The sequence below is a fragment of the Westerdykella ornata genome (assembly GCF_010094085.1).
Source record: "Westerdykella ornata strain CBS 379.55 unplaced genomic scaffold EI97scaffold_29, whole genome shotgun sequence".
Taxonomy (NCBI): domain Eukaryota; kingdom Fungi; phylum Ascomycota; class Dothideomycetes; order Pleosporales; family Sporormiaceae; genus Westerdykella; species Westerdykella ornata.
The window spans coordinates 32,258-47,921 of NW_022986879.1; the positions used below are offsets into that span (position 1 = coordinate 32,258).

At 53.9% G+C, this 15,664-nt stretch overlaps 4 protein-coding genes across 4 annotated transcripts; 2 read left to right on the top strand and 2 right to left on the bottom strand.

The window, feature by feature from the left end:
• Positions 1-62: 62 nt before the first annotated feature.
• EI97DRAFT_496122 (RAI1-domain-containing protein) lies at positions 63-2,160 on the top strand (the record flags this gene model as incomplete). The annotated part of the gene is made up of 3 exons (XM_033802465.1): positions 63-931; positions 1,037-1,908; positions 1,986-2,160. The coding sequence occupies exons 1-3, from the start codon at positions 431-433 to the stop codon at positions 2,158-2,160; spliced, it is 1,548 nt and encodes a 515-aa protein (XP_033650717.1). The 5' UTR covers positions 63-430.
• Positions 2,161-5,063: 2,903 nt separating this feature from the next.
• On the bottom strand, positions 5,064-8,021 carry EI97DRAFT_162968 (uncharacterized protein). The gene is made up of 3 exons (XM_033793369.1): positions 7,906-8,021; positions 5,697-7,818; positions 5,064-5,634 (listed from the first exon to the last, which is right to left on the bottom strand). Exons 2-3 carry the CDS (start codon positions 7,537-7,539, stop codon positions 5,489-5,491), a joined length of 1,989 nt encoding a protein of 662 aa, XP_033650718.1. The 5' UTR covers positions 7,540-7,818; positions 7,906-8,021; the 3' UTR covers positions 5,064-5,488.
• A 4,196-nt stretch (positions 8,022-12,217) lies between these two features.
• On the top strand, positions 12,218-13,098 carry EI97DRAFT_163006 (uncharacterized protein). The gene has a single exon (XM_033793371.1). It carries the CDS (start codon positions 12,354-12,356, stop codon positions 12,882-12,884), a length of 531 nt encoding a protein of 176 aa, XP_033650719.1. The 5' UTR covers positions 12,218-12,353; the 3' UTR covers positions 12,885-13,098.
• Positions 12,966-13,682, bottom strand: EI97DRAFT_162993 (uncharacterized protein). The gene is made up of 3 exons (XM_033793370.1): positions 13,333-13,682; positions 13,148-13,227; positions 12,966-13,066 (listed from the first exon to the last, which is right to left on the bottom strand). Exons 1-3 carry the CDS (start codon positions 13,587-13,589, stop codon positions 13,047-13,049), a joined length of 357 nt encoding a protein of 118 aa, XP_033650720.1. The 5' UTR covers positions 13,590-13,682; the 3' UTR covers positions 12,966-13,046.
• Between the last annotated feature and the right edge of the window lie 1,982 nt (positions 13,683-15,664).

A 15,664-nucleotide genomic window follows, 5' to 3' on the forward strand; every position in this document is an offset into this window, starting at 1 on the left:
GGGGGCTTCAGGAGCTACTGGTGCTATGGGCCATTGCGACCGGCGGATCGCATTGCACTTCATGCTTCTCATGCTTCCAAATTCTATCTTCTGGTGAACGAAGCACAATGTCTGTCCTTCACCTCGTTGGGGTTGTACCGCCATTTGTTCAGGGGTCCCGGACGGCTGGGAACACCACCAACACAAGCTTCCGAGCTCCCCTGGACGCCCGCCCATTGTCCACCACTTCACATCATCGACGGCATCTCAGAGCATTGCGGTAATTGGCCTCCTGCGCTGTTATTCTTCGCCTCTTTCTTGCCACTACCATCCGGTGTTAGACAACACTCCTCCATCGAGAAACCAAGGAGTGACCGGCACGAACGCTAGCCCTTCTCCGTTCCGCCCCATCTCAGCGACCCAACCTCGATCCTAAGGAGTGTCCGTCACCATGTCAGACGACGACCGCCGCAGTCCCACCCCTCCACGGAAACGGCGCAAGATCAACAGCAACAGCAACCTCCCTGCAAAGCCTCCTGCGCCATCAAACCGTCTCCCTGCACTCCCTCCAACTCCCCCACTTCCTACATCTCAAACCGGGAGCTATGCGCCTCAACAACTCAATGTGGCACAACCGCAAATCTTCCGCTTCCCCATCGAGCCCCTGAACCGCTTCCAGGGCACCTCAACCACCATCAAGCGTCCGCGCGAAATCGCACATTTCTCCTACAATGAGAACCACGAGTACCGCCAGGACGAGTCCGGGATATGCTATTACCATATCCCCGAGATGGGAGCGGATCTGTGCGAAGGGTTCGATACGTTTAGGCACTACGAGGATAAAGAAGATCCGCATCTGGATAGCCTGCTGAAGGCGCTGGTGGCCAAGGAGAAGGAGACGGGGGAGAAGCTGGAGGCGGATTTTGTTACGTGGAGGGGGATGATGACGAAGGTGCGTTATATTATAAGAGAACGAGATGCTCTCCAAATTCCACACCTTAAAGCAGAGGTTTACGGATGAAAGTTGAGCCACGGACCCAGAGCTAATAACCCATAGATCATGACAGCCCCATACGACATGTTCGCCGAATTCAACATGCTCGCCACCCTCTACGACAACACCATCTTCATCGAGGAGGACTTTTCCGCCAAATCCGCCGAGCGCGCCGCCGAAGCGTCCCAGTCGTCGCACTCTCGCACCGCCTCCAGACCGCCGCATCCCGATCAGCCATCGCGAGAAATGATGACCTACTGGGGCTATAAATTCGAAACGCTGTGCATGCTCCCCGAACCCGTTACACCTAGCACGCCGAGAGAAGTCCTCGCGGCAAGGAGAACGGCGCCCGTGTCCAACTACGCACAGCACTGCTCCATTGTCCGCACGGGCATCGGGTCGCACACGCTCATCCTCGGCGGCGAGGTCGACGGTTTACTAGCACCAAAAACCCCCTCCACGTCGACTTCGGCTGCAGACGCCCCTCCAATCCCCTGGGTCGAGCTGAAAACCTCGGAGCAGCTCCCGCCCCACCCGACGCGCCGCGACCTCGTCCGGTACGAGCGCAAGTTGCTCAAATTCTGGGCGCAGAGTTTTTTGTTAGGGGTCGAGAAGGTGGTTGTCGGGTTCAGGAGTAAGGCGGGGATACTGAAGGGGTTGGATGTGTATGAGACGGCGAGGATTCCGGGGATGGTGAGGAGGGGGACGAGGTGTTGGGATGGGAATGTTTGTGTGAATTTTGCGGCGGGTTTTTTGGGGTGGTTGAGGGGGGTGGTATTGGAGGAGGCCGGGAGGGGAGGGGGAGGGGTGTGGAGGGTTAGGTTGAGGAGGAGGGGGGGTGTGGTTGAGGTGCAGAGGGTGGAAGGGAGTTTTGGAGAGGGGAAGGGCAGAATGGGAGGGATTGTGAGTAGGGAGTTTTTGGAGTGGAGGGAAGGGTGGAAAGCAAGTGGAGACAGGGAGGAGAGAGGGGAAGATGGCGAACGAGGTGCTGGGGAGGCTGAGACGGGAAAAGGGGCAGAGGTGGAGGTGGAGGATGCGAAGGGCGCGGCGAAGGGCGAAGGGGGAGTGGAGAATACGGGGAGGACGGAGGAGGGACGATTACTGGACGGGAAGGTCACTGGTCCTTGAAGATCGTAAATGTCCATGTAGTATTGGACGATGTGTGCAGAATGACGAATATACCATAGATCTGCCTGACACGCAACTTGTACCACGCGTCCGTGAATGTGATACTCGGGATCCTGCTCATCGATTCTGCCCCATTCCGCACAATCCGTCGTCCACATGTCGGTATACCACCGGTGCGTTCAAGGTGGTTACTTACATGTTAGGGTATCATCCATCCATCCATCTGGCCATCCGTCTATCCATGGTTCCCCGTCTGATGTTGCGACTGCCAGTGATGCACCTGCGATAATTCCCTCTCAACGACCGGAGGCAGGACGTGATGAGTAGGCTAGTCCAACTAAACGCGGGAGTTATGCTGCTGTACCATTGTTGACGGAATTAAACGTTTATTTCTTTAAACGTAGAATCCCTCCTCCCTATCCTTACTTAATAGAGAGTTGTCACACGGGGCGCTTGCAGCAGAATTGTCTATTTAACAACGAAGCTAACGAGGTAGAATAGATGGGTTTAAGGTTATGACAGAAGCCTAGGTAGCTGGGTGTGTCTAGCTACGTATTCTGAAGACCCATGTTTCCGTTTCCTGCTTCGCATCCTCGGCCGGGCGGGGGCGAGAAGCGGGAGAGGGAGAGGGAGAGGGAGAGAGGAGAGAGGACACACTGAAATGACAAGATGGTGGGTTGTATTGTCCCCAATTCCAAGTCCATCTCAACTTCATAGAATCGGTAAATACAGTGGTAACAACCTTGCGCACTTCCAGGGAGGAAGAAACAACGGCGGTTGGTTAGTTGATTAAGTAGGTCGATAGGACTACATTCCTCGTAATCGCAGGTGTATATAAGCGTACATGTCAACAGGAAAACGAGAGTTAAGAATGGAAAACGGGCGCTGTACTACTCCTCCCCTACCCCCCTCCCGCTCCACTCCTACCTATTTACTAAGCTCGAGATGCTTGGTCGTCTAGACCCGCTTCTTCCCCTTCCTCCATTAAACCGGTAGGCTATAGCTAACGCAGTAGTAATCTCTCCTCCCCCCTAGGCTATCTACCTTCATGAAAGGATAGGCGGCATTTCGAATTCTTCGAAGGAAGCTCTTCACTTTGAAAGGCACTGGGAGGGAGATTGCGCTGCAGGTGGGTAATGTACTCCGTATCGTCGGGCTGGTGTTACATAGGATAGGAGATGGGGGAGGGGAGGCGAGGAAGACGAAATGTATAGCAAAAGGAAGCAAGCCACGAAATAGGGTAAGGGGTAACGCGGTCTTCTTCTTCATATGTAAACGTGGAGGAAGGAAAGCGGACTAAGTTGAGGACTAAGTTGCGGAACTACGTTGATGTAAAAAATCCGTCCATCTCTGCCCTTCCAGCTGCTCGCCTACAGTTCGACTTCGGTGTCACACTCTCGCACAAACACCACAGGGACGCAAAGTTCGACTACCTTGAAACCGGTCGTGCAAACCCTCGCGTATCCTTTCTACAAGACATTTCTGAACCTCCTCGATCTCGTTTCCCACCACCTAGCTCAGCCTAACATTAAGGCCGCACACCTCCTCAACATGTGCCGCAATGTCAGGAAAAGTCGGCCATTCCCTTCCCATACCCGCCGTCCCTCTTACGACGTCAAACTCCAACGCAAGTAACTCATCGGAATCACTCACTCTTCTCACTCAAAATCCTGCATATACCAGACCCGCATTGAAAACGATGGGAGATGCGGCGATACAGACGCACGTGACTAGCCTTTCCTGCGGGCAATCACAGTCACAGTCACAGTCACAGTACTGGGCAAGTGTCATATGCTGTGCAACAACCAAGTCATTCGTGCGTACGCGTGCGTGCTCCGTACTCGCACGTTGATCTCTGTGGTGCGAATCTATGTCTGTGCGCGGAACGCTGCATGTATGCTGTGGAGCTGTGGAGCTGTGGACGGGGAGCAGTGGAGCTGTACTGTGATACCGTCACTCCCACGTTGGCGGCAGTGCGGAGATCCATAGGGCACCTATCTATAGGGTACGGTCGACGAGGTCTATTTTATCGAATGTCACCTTTTAGGTCCCTCCTTCTGCATCTCCGCAATAGAGCAGAATCGAAAGGGATTACTGGAGAGAGAGAGAGGGGGGAGAGAAAAAAAAGAAAAAGAAAAGTGGAATTTACCGTTTCCGATTCAATACTTGTATAGAAATATGTCACTACTATGGTATACATGAATGTGCTAGGGAGACGCTTTATTATATTACCGGGCGGAAAAGACACTTCAAAGTACAATAGATTGTACAAGCTATGAAAACACGAAACCCTTCCCGCATCGATTGCCCTTCCTTCCCTCAATCAAAGCCCATGTACAACCAAGAATCTTTCCCAGTCATCTTCCTCCTTCCCTCTTCCTTTCCCACCGACCAATCAAAATAAGACAAAAGAATTAATAATTCACTCCACAAGCAACACAGGCAGGCAAATGCACGCATCTGCAGCCTACCTACCCTTCATGCAGCCTACCTGCATGCCAGCCTGCCAGCACCGTGACCGTGAAACGTGACCGTGACAATGGCTGCATAACGTGCGTCAAGAAACGAATCCCTTACCCCATCCTCCCCACCTCGTCCTCTTTCTCCGATAGTAGTCGTAAGGCTCAACGACAGTATCGCCCATGTGCCTGCCGCGCCGGGCAAGTGGTCTGATGAATGTTCGTATATGGGCAGCAGCAACACAGATTGATGGCCACAATCAAGGGGGAGGCTGGAGAGCACCGGCAACCCTCCTTTTTGCCCTTGTTAGGTAGAAACCCGCAAAAGTGCCTCTGCGAGTACTGTGTACAACCCAGGCAACTCGGGATATCAAGCTCCGTCGACAAAGGCGGAAGTGGGCTTCAGGTTGAGTGGGCAAATCAAAAAAGCACATAGGCTAAAAACTTATAATTAGTAGTACAGTCGTAAAATCGTGCCATTTTCAGAGACGAGACAATAATCACGTGCAAGTCTTTTATGAATTGTGAATTTTTTTTTTCTTTCCTCGCGAGGCTGTCCTTTGGACGAGCCAAAGTCTCTACCCAAGTCCACCCATCTCAACAAAGTTAGGATGCCTCCATTACAACCAAGCTTTGACCGGCCAAAGGTACCAAATAACAAAGGAACTGGTCGATACGAGAGCCTCCAAAGGCAATGAACGGAACCCTTGCAAAAGTTTTCTCCTTGTCCCCAGTCGCATCGATGCGACAAATCTGCCAGCGAAGGCGATACAGAAACATGCCCAAAACAACTCCAACTCCGAAACGCCCCTCTCTTCTCCCAACGCATGCGACGCGCTTGTCGACGAGGACAATCAAAACTCCAACCCTTGGCCGTGCCGCTGGTATTCAGGGTATCATTGTGACCTCCGATCTGGGCCGTTGCTCGTCACGGTGGTATGCGTATTACTAGAATCATGTATGCCGAAGTCGAAAGGAAAGTGATGGATTTGTCTACTCGATGGTGCTTGCCCTTTATATTATATTGAGATAACACAGAAGGACGGACTAATAGTGATACCCTCCGGGATGGGGCTTCGATTGTGCAATGAGCTTTTGGTCGGGGGTGTAAAAGTCTTGAGGCTGGGCGGGCTGACTGTATGAAGGCTGTGTTTGGGCCTGGCTATAGGGCTGTGGATTGACACTGACTGATCCCCTCCCGTGCGAGTCGTGCTGCTGAAACGAGCTGTGAGCCGGCTGCGATGAAGCGTGAGGCTGGACTTGAACAGGCATGTCGTAGGCTTGCGCTTGCGGCATCGTGTATTGCGACGGCTGAGCCAACGGCATGGGCCCAGGTGCTGAATAGGATGAAGGGGTGTGCGGGTCGGCATATGTCGGTGTGGAGATTACGGACGTGAATTGCTGTGTCGCTGGTGGCGGGGATTGGTAGTGAGACGTAGGGCTGGGGCCTTGACTGGGTTGGGTGGAGTAGTGCTGGGTGGGTGGTCCTTGGGGAGCAGGATACGCCAACGACGAGGGTTGCTGGGGATAGGTCTGGTTGGAGGGAGGTTGAGGATACTGGCGGACGGCCGGTGCTGGCGCCTGATATTGGGCGACGGGCGGTTGCTGCAGCGGATAGTCGGACGGGACTGGCCGCATGGGGTTCTGCTGGACAGGATAGTCTTGAGTTACCTGTTGTGCATACGGCGATGTGAGGGTCGAGGTCGAGGCGTAATTTCGAGGGGTCTGCTGAGATGGCGTGTATTGCTGGACATGACTTGCCGCCCAGTACTCTGAAGGGGCGGCCATATTGACGGGCGAATGCGTCTGTGTTTGGGTCTCAACGGCAAGACGATGAGCGGGAGCGGAAGGCTGAGCAAAACTCGCTGGCTGAGTCTGAGGATAGCCGCCGTATACGGGGCTATCGCGGCTCTCTTCATCCTCGAGGCTGACTTTCCAGCCATCCAGCAACTCTGGGCGGGGCTGAATGTCGGCCAGGTTCGGATCCTCGCAAGGACGCTTCAGCTTCCCTTCGACAACATCCTCCAACGTGTAGTACGAGATGACGTGGTGGTGGGTCCCCTGGTACTTGACCGAGATGGTCTTCTTCATCAACCCGCCCTCCTTGAACTCGTAGCTGTCAATGAGCGAGCCGCAGAAGCGGCGTTGTTGCTCCGGAGTCAGTCTTTGGGCGAAGTTGGCATACACCTTGTCGAGCGGATCCAAGGAGTTCTCCTCGGCGGCAACTTCCATGGTCGCATGCTCGTACTCGTCTTCGGCCACATGTACGATTTCGCCGTTGCTGTTGATGGCAGGAGTTGCACTCTCTTTCCGCTTCCGCTTGTTTCCACAGGAGGGATTCAAAGCCGACTTCTTCTCATCGGGACGCAGGGCCCGTGTGAGCTGACGGTAGATGAGGCAGTTGTTCATGACCCGACTGGGTGACCAGTGTACGGCGTCTGTCCATCGTTTGATGCCAGAGGCGTTTTCCTCGTAGACCAGCACGGTGCCTGAAGTGAGCATCTCGGCTCTTTCCTTGTCGTGCGGCCGCCGGCTGATGTGATTGAGGCGGCCCTGCAATGCGGCCTCGACGATGGTCATGGCATCTCTGGTCGTGTCCAGGAAGCCGTGCCATGTCGGTTTGAAGGCGGGTTGAGCCTTGATCAGACTCCCAGAGACTTGCGAATGCTGCCTCGCTGGGGGTGGAGTGGGCGTCTGCGCATGCGAGACGGGGGAGGAAGTGGCTACATGGGAGCCCGGAATGGAGTGATGGCGAGGTGGCAGGCTGTGCGGGAGGTGGTGTGCGCCGGGTGTCGTCGAGCTGTACAAGGACTGGTCGAAGATGGGACCATAGCCTTGTGCCAGGCTGCCTGGTTGGGACGTGGCCCAACTCCAGGGATCAACGTCACCATAGCTCTCCATCTTTTGGACGCCTGTGAGTGACAGACTGTGTCCAAAGGAAGGCACCGTCAAGGTCGACGCTCGGATACCTTGTAACATTGGGGACCGATTGTACGTTTTGGGTCGGGAGAGACCAACGAGAAAGCAACAGACGGCCTTGGTAAATGCGGTTAGATGGTTGTTATTGCTTCTGGTGCATGGAAGCGGTAAAGATGACCAGATTCGATCCGGTTAGGGCTTGTCGTGAGGCTCCCTAAGGAAAGGTGGTAGATGACAGGCTCTCGGCAAACAACCAAGAAGCGAACGATGGGTTGAAAGTGAGGGAAAAGCGCTGCGCTTTAAGAGAAAGGGCAGGTGCGGCAAAGAAAGTGCACGAAACTGGACGAAACATCAGTACTCGCCGGTCTTGAGAGCGATATGATGGGCCACATGGCACGAATCCGTAGTGCAGAAGGAAACACTCACCGAATGCTCAACCAAAGAGGAACTTGGCCTCGAGCACACACGACCGAGTGCAGAGGGCAACTGGAGAGGTATGGCGATCAGAGAGGGTTGAAAGCGGGGGTGTTGAGTGTTGAGGGGTGACGCTTCCAAAACACTGGGGATGCAGCTTAGTCAGTGAAGTCGGGAAGAAGACGGCCTGGCGAAGCGGAGATGTCCGGAGTTTTGGGTCTGGAAGATCAGAGCGAACTCTGGCAAGAGCCAAGGCAATTGATGAACAGGGAGAGCGATTGGTGCTCTATTCGACGCAACTCGAGAAAAGTGGCATGCGAAGCAGCGAGAAGGCAGAGAGACGGAACGTGAGAAATGTCGAGGCAGAGGGAGGGAGGTGTGCGGTGGTACAGTAGAGATTGGCAGGGTCGGATGTACCAGCGTTGGGAGACGGCGATATTTGGTCGCGATATTGGCCGGGACAGGGCAGGGCAAGCGGAAGCGGAATGCACAGCAAGCAGCGTTCCTGGGCGGTAGTCGGAGTATTAAGGGGATGAGGGGAAGGATGTCAAGCGAAAGCGACGGGCGAGGCGAAGGTGGTGAGGGAGTTGGCAGACAGCAACAACAGAGAGGACGAGGATTTTAGCAGTCGAGGGAAAAAAGATGATAGGGTGCGAGTGAGGGACTATTGGGGGGAACAGGCCAACTGGATAGCCATAGCTCTCCCTGCCGGGCAAGCCGGTGCAGGTGGTGGTGATGGGGCTATACCGCAAAGGGCATGGGCAGCTCTTCTGGGGGAAGTCGGGATGAGTTGTCCGTCCCAGGACTTGCCTCAGCGGGCATGGCCGGCAAGCAGCACAAGCACTGCCATGGCCCCATGGCCGCCATGGGGTCTAGCCCTGGGGAAGGGGCGATCACGCACAAGTGAGCGACTCGTCGGCCGTCGTTGGGTTCCGGGTTCGTCTGGCGCATCAGCGGCGGGCACACAAGGACGCCAGCTACCTGGACGGCGGTTTGACATGAGGCTTGGGTGGGGGATTATTGGGATTGCTGGCGTGTTGGTTTTCCACGGCGAGCCAACATGGCGTCCGGGTGGGAAAAAGACGAGTTTCACGAGGCCAGAGGCCACCTTGTTGTTGGAAGCTCGACCCGTGGCTTTTTTCTGCTGTGGCTTTTTTTTCTCCTCTCATTGGCAGCACGCGCGCGCCGGGGGCATGGGCATGGGCGAGGGACATGGGCCGTCTGATGAAGCACAGGTGCGGAGAAGGCTGCAAAACAGAGGCACAGACGCAGACGCAGACACACTCCACCCAAGACAGCCGCGGGCATCGGATGCCAAGAGACTGTGCTGCGGGCTTCTGTGCGCCGGCAGGGTACAGGGCCAAAGGGACCGCAAATGGCAACAAATCATCGAGTCGAGCGACGAGGGACGACTGAAGGGGACATCGGACGGATTTTGTTGTAGGAGTGTGTGCGTTGTTGGAAGAGGAAGAAGGTAAGAAAAGGAAAGAGGAGGGTCGTTACGATCATCAGATAAGCCAAGGTTGCACACACACGACGGAAGGTCGCAACCGCCCTTGTTGCGTCGTTCCTTTGTCGACTTCTTTCCATCTCATGTCCCTCCACAAGTCAACACGGGATATTGGAACAGTCATAAACTCGTCTCTCCCTCACCCCTCTTTTTGCCCTTTCCGACACATCTCCAGAGTAACACATCGAAAAGACGTCGACGGATCCACCTTGTACCGCAGGGCCGCCTGGCACATGCTCCAGGAGCCGATAGTCGACACACGCCACACTCGACCCAGTTTGCCAACGGGGCCAGAATTGCAAGTTGCAAGTTGCAAGTTGCAACGGCTCGGGGGAAGCAGCACAGCAACCGGCATGGGACAGGGCCGGCTCTGCACCGTGCAGCCGCGCGAGCGAGCGGCCCTCTGCAGCAGTGCAGCTTCATCACACACTCACACTTCTTCCTCTCATCCACCATTCACGACGCCGAAGAAATCCACACAATCCATCGACCATTATCATTACCAATTCTTCGCCGTTCATCACCGCTCGTCGGTAGTCTCCGTTGGCACCGCACAAGAAGCCTAATATTCACCCACCGGCTCTGGTCATGGACGCTGGTTGATGGAGACGGAGAAGAAAGGGTCCAGAGCCTTGATTGGCCATTGGACGAGTTGGCCAATGAGAATGGCCGTGGGCCTCGTCGGACCATCTGGACCATCCCATCTCGGACCCGTCGGTTCATGTTGGGCCAGTTGCGACCCTCCCGAAGCCGAACCCGCGTCGGCTCCCCTTTCCTCGCCCATTCCCCAACAAGCCTTATTGGTACCTGCACCTTTGCTCATCAAGTCCTTTTCATCAGCAAATGCACCATTCCCACCTGGACGTTGAACATGAATTCACCCTCTCCCTACCTACGTCTCCGCCAACAAGTTTCTCCCATGGATCAGCAAAAAGCGACGTCGTCATTATGGTGGTGGTTCGGGTGGGTAACCGGTGGGGTACGGGCAAAGACTGGCACAGACCGCACAGGCCAACAAGCTAGCTGCGGTGCTCGTGCATTCGAGCACACATCGTGCAGGGACCGATTGATGGGATTGATGGGGCACCTGGGAGGGAGGGTCATGGTCTGTGTCCGCCTGCGCCTGCTGTGGCACGGACCGCTCAACGCTCCCTGACATCGAGAGACTTGGGCCAGCGGATGAGGACCGCAGTTCCCCTCTCCCCGCTCACCCACTTGATTCGCTCGGTTAGCCTGATGATTTTCCTCCGCCGTGCCAAATTTCCATGGGAGCCAGCTAACCACCAGAACACGGGCCTCTCTGTCTTGACGTCGATCCAATTGTTCCCTGACCAGAGTTCGAGTCCAAGTTCGACCCTCGAGCCTATTTTTACCTTTTTCTCGCTGCTGAAACCTCTATCTTGGTACATCTTCACACTCGGGCGCGCACGACTCGGCCACCAACTGACTTCATCTGGGAGACAACAGCCATGGCAAACATCATCTCTCGTTCCACAACCACCAGCCCTCGGGCACCAGTATTCTATTAGGTACCACTTTTCTACCTTCCAATATGTGGTTAGATTGGCCTCCCGCTAGCATCCCGGAGATTGCCAGATGCCATTTGTCCACCGTCGACAAATCTGGATTTCACGACACCACTTTTTTCGGTGGGGAGACGGCACGCACGTCCCACAAAGCGCCCCCTCGCACCTTCCCTTTGTTCCCTCATCGACTGTGCCTCTCTTCCAAGGTTCCCTCTTCCCGACTGCTCTGCACAAAGATGCCAGAACCGCCCGCACCCGCTCCATCTCCGTTCCAGCGCAGAGGTTGTGCGAGGGAGAACCATGGCCTCGGGGTCACCGTTGGTGGCCTGCTACCCGTCCTCTGCAAAGTTTAAACCAACCTCCGTCCTGGGCCTCCCGTCCGAGTCCCATCGGAGACCAGATCGAGGCAATCGACTTACAGTGCGCCTCACGACGATCAGACAATCATAGACAGAGCGTCTTAATGAGCGCTTCGATCCCTGCATTGTGGTGGAGATGCATATCACTTGTGGCGCACATCGCTCAGCTCTTCAGCCAAAACCTCTAGTCCATTCTACCGCGAGAGCACCCGAACATGGACACAGCCATCAGTGACTGACTTGTCCCGTTTGCATCGCCTTGTCCTGACATGCACATGCGTGTCGGGGTTGAGAGTGACTGGCACGGCGTTTTGTGTCTTGTGTGCAGTGTCAGAGTCCGCCTTCTGGTTTCAAAGGGACCTTCATCTTTCGTCACCCGAGGATGCACCCCAGCTGTCACATTTTCCTCCGCATGAGCAGCGCCCGCTTCGCTTTGCACGAAACGTTTATGGAGTGAAGATGTGTTTGTTGCTGCAACTCCGGCACGACTGGGATTGTCCAATCCAAGTGATCCCCAGTGGGCCTCGTCTCACGAGCATCGCCTCTTGACACGCTTCAAGGTCGCCGACTACCTCCAGCTTGCGTGCGCACCTACTCTACTGTTCCCTCTATATAGAAACCACGCATCCGTTGATCCAACGGGTTTCAAGTGGGGAGATCCATTGACCTGTTCAAACAGCCACTCTTTTTCTCCCTCCCATGCTGTTCCAAGCCATCCAGCCCTGGAAGTCAAGAAGTGTATGAGTGCCTTTGGGCTTTTCTGCTCCTCGCCTGTGAGAGTTGCATCGATCATCAGTAGCACTGTGGACCTGAGCTCCACACGCCTTCAAACAGGGACTAATCGCCTAGTGAAGTCTAGACGTCGTGCTTGTTGCTAGCTATGAGGGCTTGTAGGTAGGGACACTGTAGACGTACAGGATGGGTGTTTATGTATTGAATGCGTCCATAGTATTTTTTTTCGTTGCTCTTTCTTATTTACCTCTCCCTCTTCTTCGCTTTTTCTATTGCTCCCCTAAGCACACATCTGATAATCGGTAAGTCTTGTCTTTGACTACATGGCAGGGAATGCATCCTAGGCCCTTTTTACCCCTTTTTTTCTTTTTTTCTTTTTTCTTTCCTCTCTCTCTTTTCTTGCCTTTAGTTTTGTTTGACGTATTGCTGTTATTATCCTTTAATACTAGACGACCAATCTACCGCCTTTCTAACAGGACTATGCCGCACATTACGTTGCTCATAAGTGTTATTGCGTCCAGAGTACCGCGTCAACAAGAGAAGATAGAATTAAGGAGGATTAGGGCAGAAGGAGATTCGAGGACGGAAAAAAAGAGTAGAGCTGAGCGAGTGGAAGCAATAATTGGCAAGATCAAAGACGTGTTGCGGAGAAGAAAGGGATATGGTTTTGCTGACGGCCGGACGCATGTAAAGACAATACTGATTGGTATATTGCTAACGAAAAAGTCAACCCGGGGGCCAACGACCATGAATTGCCCATCTGTTGCCATACCCTTTCTTCCATTAGCCTTCTCTGGAAGCAGAAGCCTTGAGCAAGACGAATTCCAGCAGACTGGCAACAAAGAGGGGTGCGTCGACGGATAGGTAAGTCACGGTTGTAGAAAGGTTAGGGAATCAAGTACAACCGTTGAACACCGCACGTTTCTCGCTATCATCAGGGAGTCGGCAAAGTCCATCCATCCATCCATTCATGAATGACTGAATGCACCGCCTTTACCACTCCTCCACTGGTCAACAATAAACTCCTCAGCAGTGAGGGAGAGGGCCTGAAGAGATCGATTAACCGCTGCACACCATACATGACCAGCCATCGATATACGACCGGCAGTTAGGCCAGGGCAACTTACTCGACCAAGAAACATATTTCCCATTGGCCAGCGCAACCCAATCGCCAGCGCCCCTACCGCTGGCAATCTTCGCCCAACCCCTATTTCCCACTCGTCAGCACTGTCATCTCCTCCCAAGATCCATAAATTGACATGGGAAGAAATGACTGAGAAGAAACGAAAAGAAGCAAGAAAAAAAAACTTACTTGTCGCCCTCAATCGTCTCGGTGTTGGTCCGCGTGTAGCACGACAGGCTGATGCGCGTGCCCTTTGCGAATTGGCCCGGGGCGGAGCAGCTGGTCTTGGGGCAGGTGCGGTAGCGCAGGCCGTCGACGACGACGGTCGCGCTGACGGCGCGTTTCTCGAGGGTGCCGTCGCGGGCGACGAGGGGCGCGACGGTGGGTTCCTGGGCGAGGGCGAGGGGCGCCAGCACGAGGGCGAGGGCGGCGGTGGTGAACTTCATTTTGGTGGTGGTGGTGGTGGTGGTGGTGGTCGGTGAATGCGTCGATGAGGATGAGTATTGGATGGTGCTGCTGGTGATGGGAGTTTACGTGCTGCTGGTGAAGAAGAAGAGGGCTTCAGAGGTGGAGGTTGAGGGGGTATTTGTATTCGTCCGTCATCATGGCAATTCTGCCTCGACGAAGCCGGATCAAAAGGTGAACGGGGCATGTCGGTCCTGCGTATTTCGTATTTGGCTGTGGGGTAACACGATGGGGTAGTCTGATATTGACATTCTCGTAACCGTGGTAAGGGCCAGGTCGGCAGGTGGTAGATTGACTTGCCCTCTCGTTACCATCTGTGCTACCTCGACTGCACAACTTGGGTGACACGGAACCGCACACGCACCATGAAACATGAGTTAGGATAATAGTAAGAAAGCTGGTGTTCTAAGCCTGCTCTTTCTTAACGCTGCTGGAATTCTGAAAGGTCTCTCACTGGAAATCTAGCTGTTAGTGTGGAAGAAACGTACTTCGTGCACGTTGAAAAGCCAAGGATAAACATTCACGGTCCCCCGCCAAGCAAAGCCGCGCCCCTCTACCGACCACCGACCCATCTCTTATTTAATTAAATCCTAGGCCAACAACCAAACAACCCGCCCATCATCAGCCGCATCCCCCATCGCCAAAGAGCCTCATCATCAAAAGGTCCCCGGATCAGAGGTACGCATTCGTCCTAGTGTAGTCCTAAATCAGGCGACAACGTATATTGAGTAACCATTCCCCAGCTCCTCGCAGGCCTACAGGACCAACGGGTTAATAAGCCTCGTTTTACGAGAGTAAGCTATACCGTAGCGCAATACAAATACTTATAACCCTTAGGAAATACGACGTTCCGGTGAACAAGGTGAGCAAATACAACGTCGAAATTCCCCTCAGCAACACGAACGAACTCCACCGGCTGGGAAATTAAAGCTGAAATGTCTCACCGACCCGGCTTACCAGAGTTCTGCTATATATGGTAGCGACTTCATCTAACACAGTACGCCATCTGGGGGATGCGAGGAAAGCGATACTGGAGTTGGAATAATGAGGTGGGCTTCTGTGGATACGAAAATAAACAGTCTGTCGAAGCAATTGCCCTTTTATAATTATCCGTACCGGAGATTCCTCTCAGAATCCATCCATCATCCATCAGACCCATCCTCAGGCGCCTTCGAGAAACGTCCTTTTTCCTCTCCATCATCTTTCCCAACAGTTCAAATCTTTTTTCCACCGGCACTCCTTCGCAGGTTTAACCATTCCGTCGGCATCATCAACAACAACAACAAACAACTCTCCAACTTCATCCCAAGGTTCGAATCGTGAGAGATTTCGCATCAGAATCCTTCGTCAACTACACGCTCCCCCCACCCCCTTCTCTCTTCCGTATTTGCACTCTGCCCAACCATTCCCCGAATCGGTCAATGAGTAGTAGCGTCTGAAGTTCACCTGCTCTTCTATTATACTACAGTCCACTAGGCCTCTCTCTTCCCAGGGCAGTCGAGATGCAATGCACCACCATTCCATCACTGCCCCAGACATAATAATTCCTTCTCCTCCCTCCCTTCTCCAAGGGTTCCTACCGCAGCAGCAGCAGCGATGCTCGCAAAACTCGCGACAATTGTACTCTGCGGAGAAAGGAAGCAGACGTCGTGAACTGTAGAATAATAAGAGCTGGAGCGCGGCGATGTGGAGGGAAGTTGTCCTGGTGGTTGACGGAAAGCCGTTGATTGTGAAAAGGTAGGGTTCTTTCTTCGAAGTGGATTTTATTACCAGAGTTTTTCGGTCTGTTGGAATGATAAACGCGTAGCTGTGTGCAAGAAACTAACTGCATCACGCGGATACATAGTACTTATAAGCACCTGGCAAAGCGAACATCCCCAAGGACCCCTACTAATAAAACGTTTCTGATTATACAGCTCAAACTCACGAGGCCAAACAGACCGACTCGTGCTCTTGAGCCTGGGCGGAATAGGCCGTGAGAGAAATGTCGACTTATTATTATCGGGGATAGTGAAGCGAGTATCTATTACGCCTTCATACACAGTACAGATAGTAA